Raw genomic sequence first — 12,778 nt, forward strand, 5'->3', positions numbered from 1 at the left:
AGATGTGGCGGCAGCACCGTTTTGTTATCTTTTGTCACTTCAAACAATTGACAGCCTTTTATTATTATCTCTTGGTTATCTGCCTTCTAAATTTTCAATAGCAAATATAGCAATGAAACATATAAAAACAATTTTTTCTCAGATTTGTATAAACAAAGTGCACGATATATATATAATATATAACGCAGGTGTCCATTAAAGAATACTATTTCCGACGTAAAAATAATCCAGATGCACTAAAATTAATTTCAATTTAGTATTTGCAAATACAGTGCAATAATAAAATGGATTGAGATATAAATAAATTACTAATAAGAACGATTAAGTTATAAAACGTGTATTCTTTTGCCTATCTATCATTGAAATCGTCACAATTAGCAAATTTTCAGAAAATTCACAAGAAAAAAAAGTATACGGCGGTTTCCCATATAAAGGGTGGGAAGTAGAAAAGATCAGCGATTGTTGTACAAGTGGAAATTGCAGTTCATCCTTAAGAAATTTTTCAGAATGGTGGAGCCCATTTTTGATTATCAATTTCGTCTAATTTTAATTGGCGATAGTACGGTGGGCAAAAGTTCGTTACTAAAATTTTTTACAGATGGCAAATTCGCTGAGGTAAGAATAGATCTAATCAGATTTCCTAATGTAAATATACATATGAAACAAATGTAACACGCAATAACGAAAACATTAAAAGTGTTACATAGGTATATATAAATTGTTGAATAAGAAATGTAAATTGAAGATGGACAGCCGCTAATCTAATGGGAGAAATAAATCATGATTTATCACCATATAATTAATCCAACTACAGATCATATGCATTAACAAGCATACATAGGCGCATAAATAATACGTTACTTTGGCAAAACCTCGTAAATCTTAAAGCTCTTTACAGAACAAAGCAAATTTTTTATCATACGAAATTATCATGTTCTTATAATTAGGCATACAGAGTACATATAATTTGTTCGCTTAATGATAGGCTGCAAGCATAAACGAATCTAATAGATACAGACTGATATATTAAAATGCCTACAATTGAAATAGTAGTATAGCGCAACCTGATAACTGATTCGCAGATTTCTGACCTTCTGACTCGCTTCGTAAACTTTTGGATAGTCAAGAATTTTGTTAGGGCGCTAAACAAAAATGAAAAAGCATTCGATTATATTTATTTATTTATTCTAGTTAGAAATGTTTAGTACAGACACTTATGACTAAATTACAGAGGGATTCAAGGGGTTGTGTAGCGCAACATATAGCTTCTCCAACCCAATTGTCAACCTCACCTTCGAGCGGCGAATCCCGTTTCACTAACAGACGAGGCTCTGGCGACCCCAAGCTCCTCATGGAACTTGGGGGTGGGGAGGGAGGGATGGCCTGAAGGTTCAATGTGGCCATATAAATCGTTCCCGAGATGGTCGGGCCAGCACCTTAATGGTGCTGTGTTACCGGAGCGTATCGGATCTGTATCCGACAAAGGACCATCACATCGATAACACTCCCCAAAGCCTTCGGGGAGTAACCTAATCGCTACAACAACAACAACTAAATTACAGAAACCGGCTTATATTAAGCTATGGAAAACACTAGCAAAAATAATTTATATTACAGATTAATTAATTTTTTAGTTTAAGTTTAAAAGCGTATTTTGAGTCGGAGAAATCAATATCCAAAACACTTGAGAAGCAATTAATTTCTGGTAGGGCTCGGTTAATAGGCGCTTTTGAGTTATAAACAGTTCTACTCAGCCCTATGAAAAAGATTTCAAAGTGGCGGAGGTTTCTACAGGGAGTATTTAATCATAGTCTTTCAAGAAGCAACGCGTAGTCAATTTTGCCCGTGAAAAGATCGATAATGAACAACGAAGCCAAAAGATTTCTGCGATTGTTTAGGGATAGTAAGGATATTAGTTGGCATCGAGACTCATAAGACGGGATCGGTTCAGAGAATCATAATGAAATAAGCGCGAAGTGCATAAAGATTTTTTGAACCCGCTCCAGGCGGTTGATGTGAACTGCGTGGTAAGGCCGCCAAATGGAAGCCGCATACTCAAGTTTGGACCGCATAAAGGGCGTATATAAAACTTTGAGTGTGCAGGGGTCAGAGACGTTTGCGGAATGGCGTCTGACAAAAGCAAGCATTGAAAGCGCCTTAGAAATTGTGAAGCTGACGTGAGTGTTAAAATTAAACTTTGAGTCGAAGTATACCCCCAAGTCTTTAACTTCAAGAGTCGTGCGAAGAAAAGAGTCTGCAATATGATAGGAGGTATGAAGTGGCTTCAGCAGTTTACCATACGTCACAGTGTGGCACTTACTTATATTAAGGAAAAGACGGTTCTTAACACACCAGATATAAAGCTTATTAATCTCAGATTGAAGAACAACGACATCATTATAACAACTGATCTTAGAATAGATCTTGAGATCATCAGCATAAAGCAGAAATTTGGTAGATGAGAAGCAAGAGCTTATGTCATTAATGAACAAGATAAATAGTAAAGGGCCCAGAATACTGCCCTGGGACACTCCAGAGGTGGCCCAAAATGGTTTCGAATAAACGCCGTCAATATTTACAACATTACTTCTGTTGTGCAGGTAAGATTTAATCCATTGTAGGAACGTAGAGTGGAACCCATAACAAGCTAATTTCGCAATTAAAATTTTATGAGATATTTTATCGAATGCCTTGGAGAAGTCTAGGTATATTGTATCAACCTGAAAACCCCGCCTAAATGCCGCGTAGCAATCCTCAGAAAAGACAAACAATATTTCCAAAATTATCCGCTTCAAAAATTTCTGAAGGTGTTTTTGATGGTCCACAAATCCGAAAACTACTACAGAGCCCAACATTCGAGACGTTACTATCACCCGATGAAAAGGCTGCTTGAAACTCATTTAGGCTGATCGTTTCAAATTTTTTAGGAAATAATCGGGTTCCAAATTATAAGGAAATCATTTCTGATTTACTAACCAACTATTCGAAAATCGGTAAGTAGGAATATGATATGATTTTTGTATATTCATCATAATTGTAACCTCTAAATTACATATACATATAATTTCAGTTTCAGGTGCAAACATGTCTCTAAAAATGAATTTCTTACACTCCCATTTGGATTTTTTCCCTTCAAATCTTGGTGATGTCAGTGACGAGCATGGAGAACGATTTCACCAACAACTTAAGTCAATGGAGGAGCGTTATCAAGGATTCTGGAACGAAAATATGATGGGGGATTATAATTGGTTTCTTATACGAGAATGAAATTCAGAAAATTACAGTAGACAAGCAAAAAGCAGAAACTGTTTTTAAATATTTCAATTACTAAATTTTGTAGAATTTCTTTAATAAAGGTATCTTAAATAGATAAATAAACAAAAATATTAAAAATACGTATTTTCCCTTCATTCACTTAATTGTTAATAATATTACCGTTTATCCATGGATTTTCATGAAATAAAGCTTGCCTGATTTGGAATGTTCACAGTTTTACGATCATCTAATAAAAGTTGTAAGTTTTTGTCTCTTTCGATTTTTTACGAATTAAAGAAGAAAAAAATGGAAATTTTTAATACAAAAAATTGATTTTTTATAATGCGATGCAACTAACTCTGAAACCAATACGTATTTAAAAAAATGGTATTTAAACAATTTTAAGGTAATTTTATTTGCTATTATATGCTGTTTTCTCCAACAAAATCGGACAACCCTTTCCAGAGATATGATAAAATCAATGGATCTCCCTTTTCAAAAAAGGCAAATTTTAGAAAACAAAAAAAAAAGTTTAATTTTGTAGAGCAGTTTAACACTCCCCAAAACCTTTGGACAGTGTCTTTATCGTTAATACAACAACAACATATCCAATATATGTCCCACGTGACACCAACCATCTTTTCAATTTTAACACCCTTATCTCTTGTGTACAACCCTGTTGAAACTGCAAATTAGGATCGGTCGATATCGATATCTTTATTCACAAAGAGCCAAACCATTTTTTTTTTAATAAAATATGTTGCGCTAGGTGCCTCCGAGGTGCCACAACTGGAGTTAATGGGAAAATGGAACGTTGTTTACTTTTATAAATGTTAGTTGGTTTAATATGTAGACTATATGTTTTATGTTTTTTCTTTTCAGCTATCCGATCCTACAGTTGGTGTCGACTTTTTTGCTCGCTTGATTGAAATGAAAGATGGTACTCAGATAAAGCTCCAACTATGGGACACAGCTGGTCAAGAACGTTTCCGATCAATAACAAAATCATACTATCGAAATTCTGTTGGGGTATTGTTGGTGTATGATATCACTAATCGTGCCAGCTTTGAACACATTTCTTTATGGATGATGGAGGCTCAACGGCATATTGAACCACATCGACCTGTATTCGCATTAGTTGGATGTAAACTTGATTTAGTTAGTGCAGGCGGCCGCCGAGAAGTAAGCACCGATGAGGCGCAGAGTTTTGCCAAGGAAAAGGGACTTCATTTTGTAGAGACTTCAGCCAGGAATGGCGTTAATGTGGAAGAAGCATTTCGTATGGTTACACAAGAGGTATATGCGCGAATACGTTCTGGTGAATACAAAGTCGAAGATGGTTGGGATGGTATAAAAACAGGATTTGCACGACCAAATAGTTTAGATTTTAATTTGGTTATGGCAGAACCAGAAAAATTATCCTGTTGTTGATGTATTTGAATTCGCTGTTTGATGGGGAGGAGGGGGATATTGTACTTTGAAGAAGAGTATGCATTTGTCACATTGGAAAAAGGCACTCTATGGTCAATGTTGCATATGTATATGGTATATGTATAACTTATGTTTTATTTCATTGTAAGACGAGCATTGAAATAACCGCAACGTTTTAATGTAGAGGCAAAACGCGTCAGGCTATAATTTTAATAAAACTTGTACGTCTACAAATGTAACATCTTTTTTTAAATGAAAAGTTCTGAAATTTTAACAATATCTAAGTGGGATTATTTGGCGGCCACCGTGGTGTGATGGTAGCGTGCTCCGCCTACCACACCGTATGCGGGGTCGCCCCTCGACAGCGCTCCGGGTGTATTTCTGCCATGAAAAGCTCTCAGTGAGAACTTATCTGCCTTGCAGATGCCGTTCGAAGTCGGCATAAAACATGTAGGTCTCGTCCGGACAATTTGTAGAGAAAATCAAGAGGAGCACGACAATTTGGAAGAGAAGCTCGGCCTTAGATCTCTTCGGAGGTTATCGCGACTTACATTTATTTTATTTATTTAAGTCGGATTATTTAACTCTATCCCGGGTGCCGGCTCGAGAACGCCATATCTCAGCAAGCTTAACATAAGGATTAATGTGGTTTCTATATCGCAATTTATTTTAAAGTAGACATTGTCCGTTTTAATGTAAACAGATGTAATCCAAAGTTTACATTATTCGAGATCCACCAAATCAGTCGACTGGGGAGATTACATCCACGTATATAGAATACTCCTAGTTGCAAAGATGGACGGCCCAGTGGCCTATGAAATTAATTTTTGTAATGAAGCTGTATGACAAAATAGCACTTTGTGTGCGTTCACCAAATCACTGTATATTTTTTTTTTCTAAGATGGGGGGTATAAGAAAATGAGGATAATTCTATGCGACAGCATGACACTCTTAAGACACGCCCAAAAAAATCGGGATAGAAAAGACGTACTTTGGAACCAGGACCACAAATCCGAAAGGAAAAATTTTAGCTTGGTCAAAAGAGGTTGTTCAAAAGTTTTTATATTGTTATCAACTTAACTCCATTGTATCTGACTAATCGAGTAGCGGTGTTGTAAGGTTATGCACTGTGATCTATTGTACTCCTTCGAGTTGTGGTAGAATCTTATTTGGTCCTTCCGCATTGCTCTGATCATGGAATTGAACAGCTTCCTTTCTTCAGATCTCGAAGTCCCGATAGACATAGGGGTAAAAGTCTAGTTGAGGGGTCGACTGCTAATACGCTACCAAAAATATTGAGAGAGGTGTCAAAAGACGTGTATTGACAACAATAATCCGAAGGCGGATAAGAATAATTGTATGTCTGTCCGGAGATACTTGCAGTTGAAGTTGGCGATTTTCATGTGGTTGTGGTACCCACAAAAAAAATAGTGAACTTAAGTGTTTTGCGCGGATATAGTTTTGGTCTCCAAACCGGTGTTGGACCCTATAGAAAATAATAATTTTCTATTTAATTTTAATTAATATATTTAAAACTTTATTTTTTTTAAAAATATTATTGATGACTTCAAATATTTTTATTTTTTAATAAATAAAAATGAATAATCTAATAATAATAAATTTAAAATATAACAAGTATATTTGTTACAAGTAGATAACTCTACATATACTCCCCCTCCAGTGAAACGAAAAATTTATTAAACGGTTTTATTTTTTTAATGTTAATTTACAGTGTATATTGACTACTGTAAGAATTTTGTGTTGTAGTTTGAAAAATGTTTGAATTTTGTGTTGGAAATATATTGTAATTTTTTTGTTTTTAAATTGTCAGAATTTTAAGAAAGTGTTTATGTAATTGTGTTAAGTTTACGTTGGTATTGATGTAAGTACTCAATCTTTGGATGGTTCGATGTACTTGATAGTTTATTTTTATTTTTTATTTTTTAATTTTTGGTAAGTGTTGTTATTATTTATATATTTATGTATATTAATATTTGATTGTGTTATTGTTATGTTGTTTAGGCTTAAAATATCTTAATAGTTTTTTGTGAAATATCAATTATAATGATGCGTTTGAAGAACCTAGAATGAGGTTGAATGATAGTAGATGGCAACTTTGTTTACACAATCGCTCAAAAATTAAAAACTTGTATTATGCAGAATATATGTTCAATATATAATTGTACTCTGCATAATGTATGTCCAAGTTGTTGATAAGGAATGAAAAGTTTGAATATTTTATTCGTTCATGGGTGATATGAATTTATCATTGAGTCATGTTAATAGGTATATTGTTGCGTTTTTAACATGATTTACATTTCAATGTGAAATATTGGTATTTAGGAAAATATTTCGTTAAAAGTTATTTTTAAAAATGTTTATAGATTTTTTAAAATTGTAGAAATTTGCTTGACTTTTAAAAATCGTAGTTTCTTCTTTTTTTTGTAGAGTATTGCGTTACTTTCGAATTGAAAATGAACTTATTTGTATTGCGGAGTATGTATGCCTGTTGTTGTAAAATATCTTATATCTATAGATGATAAATATTCTTGAATATAAACTGGAGAGGAAGTGTACATAATTCAAATGTACTTAATTAAACTATAATTTAGAAAAATTAATTACATTTTTGTATGTATTTAATAATTTTATCATTCATTTGTATTAAAATATAAATTTAATATTTTGTTTGTAAATTGGTTCAACGAAAGATTTAGACAACGAACGTTTATTGAAAAAATACGTATTATTTAAAAAAAAAAGTGAAATTTTGAACAAAATAGCTCACCAAAAGTTGAGGGTAGGTAGATGCTGACGTTAACAACATCAATTGAAATTGGGTTTGAATGTTGTTATTTTGAATAGAAGAAAATTATTGTTCCAAAATAATCCTCAAGTATATTTTGACGGTCTTTGATTACATATAGTAACATTCTCCATGCTCTTTCAAGATCAGAAGTTGGATACGTTGTAGTTGTAATATGTTCGGCTGATATTTCGACTCGCATAAGAATAACAATCGACCCCAGCGGGTTAGGGGATCAGAATATACCCGCGGTAGGTATGCCTGTCGTAAGAGGCAACTAAAATATCAGATTCAAGGGGCTGTGTAGCGCAACCTTTCAGGTTGCCAGCGCAATATATAGCTTCTCCAAACCCAATTGTCAACCTCACCTATCCGCGGCGAATCCTGTTTCACTAACAGACGAGGCTCTGGCGACCCCAAGCTCCTCATGGCGTGAAGGTTTAATGCGGCCACATAAATCGTTCCCGAGATGGTCGGGCTAGCACCTTAATGGTGCTACGGTACCGGAGCGTACCGGATTTGTATCCGGCAAAGCACCATCACATCGATAACATTCCCCAAAGCCTTCGGGGAGCAACCTTATCGCTACAACAACAACAACAACAAGACTCAAAATCGTAAGCATTAGTATTGCAAATAGAAATTGTCTACGTTTATTCCAATGTTTGCAATAATCCACCCATAACATCCATTTGAAACGCACCCAATGATAATTCGATCAACTAAGTCTTCATCACTGCTATCGGATGTCATTTCCATATTGAAAAATTTCTTTTATTTTAAATGTGATTAAAATTATGGCACAAACACAATGTTCTTTGTAGTATTTTATCTTGTTAATTTGGATTTTTGTTTGTAATAGATTGTACAAATCAAATAATTGTAAATTTCACAAAATTTAATTTAGTTTTTAGTATTAGCACTTTTTTATTTAAATTTTATTGGTTCTTCTAGTTGTATGAAAACGCATTGAATTAAATTTTAAAATTTCTTTGAAAGTTATATTAAAAAGTCTTCAATGATGTGATGATTCGAGGCAAGATCGTGTGCACATTTGCTGAAACCAGAGATAGTCTGCAATTGGTTCAGGCAGCTAACACAAATTTTCGTTGGTAGCACGTCACCTAGCTGCACTTCTATTTGCGGTATTGTATTGGTCAGTAGCTTTACGATACGTAAAGCACCACATTCAGCAATTGTATAAAATATAGACTTAAATAAATTTAGGTCCGTTGGTAGGATCGCCATTATAGAAAATAATAATTTTCTATTTAATTTTGATTAATATATTTAAAACTTTATTTTTTTAAAAGATATTATTGATGACTTCAAATATTTTCATTTTTTGATAAATAAAAATAAATAATCTAATAATAATAAATTTAAAATATAACAAGTATATTTGTTACAAGTAGATAACTCTACAGACCCACCCAGGGTAATTTTTTATAAGCGAAGCCGAGGGCCGCCAACGCAGAAAGGTGTTCTGCACAAGCATACTATGGATGCAACCCCCGGTTTCGGAAGTACCGGCGGGTCTTTTTTCGGTTTTTCGTTAATATCTTTTGAACGAGTTAACATTTTTATTTTCCGCCTTCGGATTATTAATGCTGATGTCAAGACGCGTCGTTTGACAGCTCTCGATATTTTTGGCAGCAACCGACATAGGCTCGCCCGTAGTAATTCCTGAGATCTATTAGTGTCACAGTCAAGATTGTTTAGTCGCTACCTCACCCCATAGTAGGAGTTCGCCATGCTTCCACAATTCCACCGTTACTTTAAAAGAGACCCAGCGTTTATGCCTGCACTGATCTACAATAAATCCACTATAACAATCAAAGTCAATTATGACACTCACACGAAAAGATCAATTAGACGCTACCAACAAACCACACAACAAATCACTCCACTGACAGAATCGACAAAATTTTTTGAGAGGTGCAAAAGAAGCGGTTTGGTTCCAAAGTTCATCATAGATGCAACCAAGAACATCACATACACAAAAAGAAAAAGAGAAAAGTAGACTAAAAGCAGAAATAACACTAAACCTCGACCCGCATCACTCAATGGCATTCTTTGAGAGCGAGGATTTCCTAATAAATAATCTTAGCAAAAAAGTGAGAAATACACAAATTATTAAATACGAAAACTTAAGAGAGAAAGAAAAAGAAAAATACAACATTAGGGCGGTACCAGAATATTTTTGCAACAACATCTTTAGACATCCCCAAAGACACACAATGGCTTTTATCTCTAGGTCCAAAACATGTTTTACCATTAGAAAAAGAAAAATTCCCCCTTTTCAAATGTATAGCCGACGGAGAAAATATTATCCAAACCGTGCAAAAAAAAGAAAGGCAAGAAATCGAAAGAAACAATTTCACGGTATTGATACAAGAACACATGAAAAAGAGTACACACTCATTTCTTGACAAATTCATGTGCGAGACTTTACACTCTACAAAAAAGTTTCTCAAAAACAACAAAAAAATTCTGATACTCAATGCGGATAAGGGCAATGTCACTGTAGCGATGGAGAAAAATGATTATACGAGGAAAATGCAAATTATTGTGAACAATATTTCTGATTACAGGGTCCTAAAAAGAGATCCCACAACATAGCTACAGGACAAAAACAATGAATTAGTAATGAAAATGTTTAAAAATGGCCACATAGAAGAAAAAGAAAAGAATTTCCAAAGTTGCAAATCCTCCTAGGATTTATGGTTTACCAAAAATCCATAAAGATGGCATACCGTGGCGCCCGATTTGCTCATCCATCGGGTCCCCTTCCTATAACTTGTGTAAATATGTAGTCCGTATACTTAAAAATATTACAAAATCTTCGAAATACAATGTCAAAGATTCCACAGAGTTCAAAGAAAAAGTTAAAGACACATACATTTACGATGATGAGAGTTTGGTGTCGTTTGACGTGGTTTCTTTGTTTCCCAGCATTCCCGTGGATGCGGCTGTCGACATCATTGCCTCCAGGTGGACTGACATTCAAGAGCACACATGTCTAACAAAAGAATTATTCATGAACATATTAAAATTTTGCGTGAGGGACAATAGATATTTTAAATACAACGACAAAATTTACGAACAACGATCAGGTATGCCAATGGGATCTCCAGCCTCCCCAGTGATAGCTGACATTGTTTTAGATGAACTGCTAACAAGATTCGAGATGGAATCAAAAAGCAAACCCCGATTGCTAACCAAATACGTTGACGACTTATTTGCCATCGTCAAAACGAGCGAAATGGAAAACATGCTTAAACTACTTAATACATATTACAAATCCATACGATTTACTATGGAAGTGGAGAAAAACAACAGACTTCCCTACCTTGACACATTAATATTTAAAAATAATAATAAGTTATACATTGATTGGTATAAAAAACAAACAGCTTCGGGTAGACTTATCAATTATAATTCCAAACACGCACCCAACACTATTTTGAACACAGCGAAAAATTTTATAAGAAGGGTTCTTAACATAAGTGATAAGAAGTTTCACAACAAAAACATAGCCATAATTAGAAAAACCCTGGAACAAAATTCTTTTCCCAGGTCCCTTATAAACAAACTGATTCACTAACATCACACAGCGAACGCCAATAATAATACAACCTAGAAAGGTGATAAAATTTATAAATAATTGACATATATCCCGGGAGTGTCTGAAAGAATCAAGGGTTCAAATTTATATGACAAAGAGAAATATGAAATCGCGTTTACTTACAACAACACTCTACGACCAATTTATAGTAATTTAAAGGACAAAATACCAAATCATGAGAAATCCAACGTGGTGTACAAAATTCCATGCAACGGCGACGGGTCCCACGTATGCGAATAAGTATATGTAGGGACAACTAAACTTAAACTAAAGACGAGGCTTTCCGCCCACAAATCGAATATTAAATTGAGAAATAATAATCCAGAAAACAAGACAGCATTGGCTGCGCATTGCAAAGACACGGGACACTATCCAGATTTTGAAAACGTAACCATTCTGGAACATGAAAAACATTATAATAAGCGCTTCATTCTAGAAACCTTACACATTTTGAACACCTCTAATGATATAAAAATGAATTTTAAATCAGATGTAGACCATTGTGCACAAACCTACAGAAATTTGGTCTTAAACCAACAACATCACGCTGCTGTCAGTTAAGCACACTCACTAAACTTAAGCTGGAAAAATAACTCTAGCAATGCTGAGAGCATAACATACATTAAATACGTACATACATACATACATATATATATATATATATATATTTAACTTTTGTTGACACATTTTTTATTGTATAAGTTAAGGTATTCTACTGTATGGCTTTGGTGTGAAAGAGTTTTCTTTGAGATTTTTGATGAGTTTGAAAATGTAAAATGAAAATTTTTGAAATTTCCTGGTAGAATAAAATTGTTACTGAGCAACAAAAGATCTCCATAAATTTTTTTAATAAAATTATTATTTGGCGCCCAACGTGGGGCTGTCTTAAAGTTTTCTTTTCAAAGGATTATAAAATCCTAGATATGAAGCTCCGTTGAATTCGCTTTGTGAAAAATAAAATAGTGACTATTAAAAGGATCATAAAATCCTAAATATTTCTATTGAAACTTTTTTTAAAAAGTGAAATAAAGTAACTCAATAAATTTCGAACGTGCAAAAAAAGGTTCATAAAATCCTATACGCCGCATCATTCATAATCCCTAAAGAACAAGCAATTTTTAACGGAGAAAAAAAGTAAGGCAGCGCTCGAATCCTGAAAAGCAATTGCCGGTTCCTATAGGCAAAAGTAAGCATATCCTGAAACACAATTGCCGATTCTTATAGGCAAAGGAAAACATATTCCAGACGGGTTAGTCTTTAACGGAAGGATAAGAAATTAATACAATCAACTAACATCATTTAATCAATTTATATTCTTCAATCAAATAATTTTTTAATCGATCAAGTACCTATATCTAAAAATAAAATATAAACTGTAAGCAGATATCAAAATTGATGTGGCTATTTGGTTAAAAATTTAAATTTATTATGAGGGCATAAAAAGTCCTATTGTTAAAAGAAAATATTATCATTTGATTTATATGCGATTTTGAACGTTTTTTTTTTTGTGAAAACCATTCTAGGGTACTGCGCAAATATTAAGATTGTTTTTATAAATTTTTTTTTACAAAGGATCCTTTTCGACTTTACTTATAAAAAAAATAGAATACTTAAATTACATACAATTTGTAATTTAAATTATTTGTGTAATAATTTAG

The 12,778-nt window shown here is 33.8% G+C and overlaps 1 protein-coding gene across 1 annotated transcript; it reads left to right on the forward strand.

The window, feature by feature from the left end:
* The first annotated feature begins 71 nt into the window (after positions 1-71).
* On the forward strand, positions 72-4,925 carry Rab39 (RAS oncogene family member Rab39). Its single transcript, XM_067786051.1, has 2 exons — positions 72-615; positions 4,138-4,925. Exons 1-2 carry the CDS (start codon positions 508-510, stop codon positions 4,684-4,686), a joined length of 657 nt encoding a protein of 218 aa, XP_067642152.1. The 5' UTR covers positions 72-507; the 3' UTR covers positions 4,687-4,925.
* Positions 4,926-12,778: the final 7,853 nt, after the last annotated feature.

This window comes from Eurosta solidaginis, chromosome 4 (assembly GCF_040869045.1).
Source record: "Eurosta solidaginis isolate ZX-2024a chromosome 4, ASM4086904v1, whole genome shotgun sequence".
In the NCBI taxonomy this organism is placed as follows: Eukaryota; Metazoa; Arthropoda; class Insecta; order Diptera; family Tephritidae; genus Eurosta; species Eurosta solidaginis.

What these genes read in the sequence shown, in the direction of transcription:
- Rab39 (XM_067786051.1), top strand. Translation starts at nt 508, where the DNA reads ATGGTGGAGCCCATTTTTGATTATCAATTTCGTCTAATTTTAATTGGC. An exon ending in CAGATGGCAAATTCGCTGAG is followed by an intron (nt 616 to 4,137) that starts GTAAGAATAGAT and finishes TTTTCTTTTCAG; the next exon opens with CTATCCGATCCTACAGTTGG.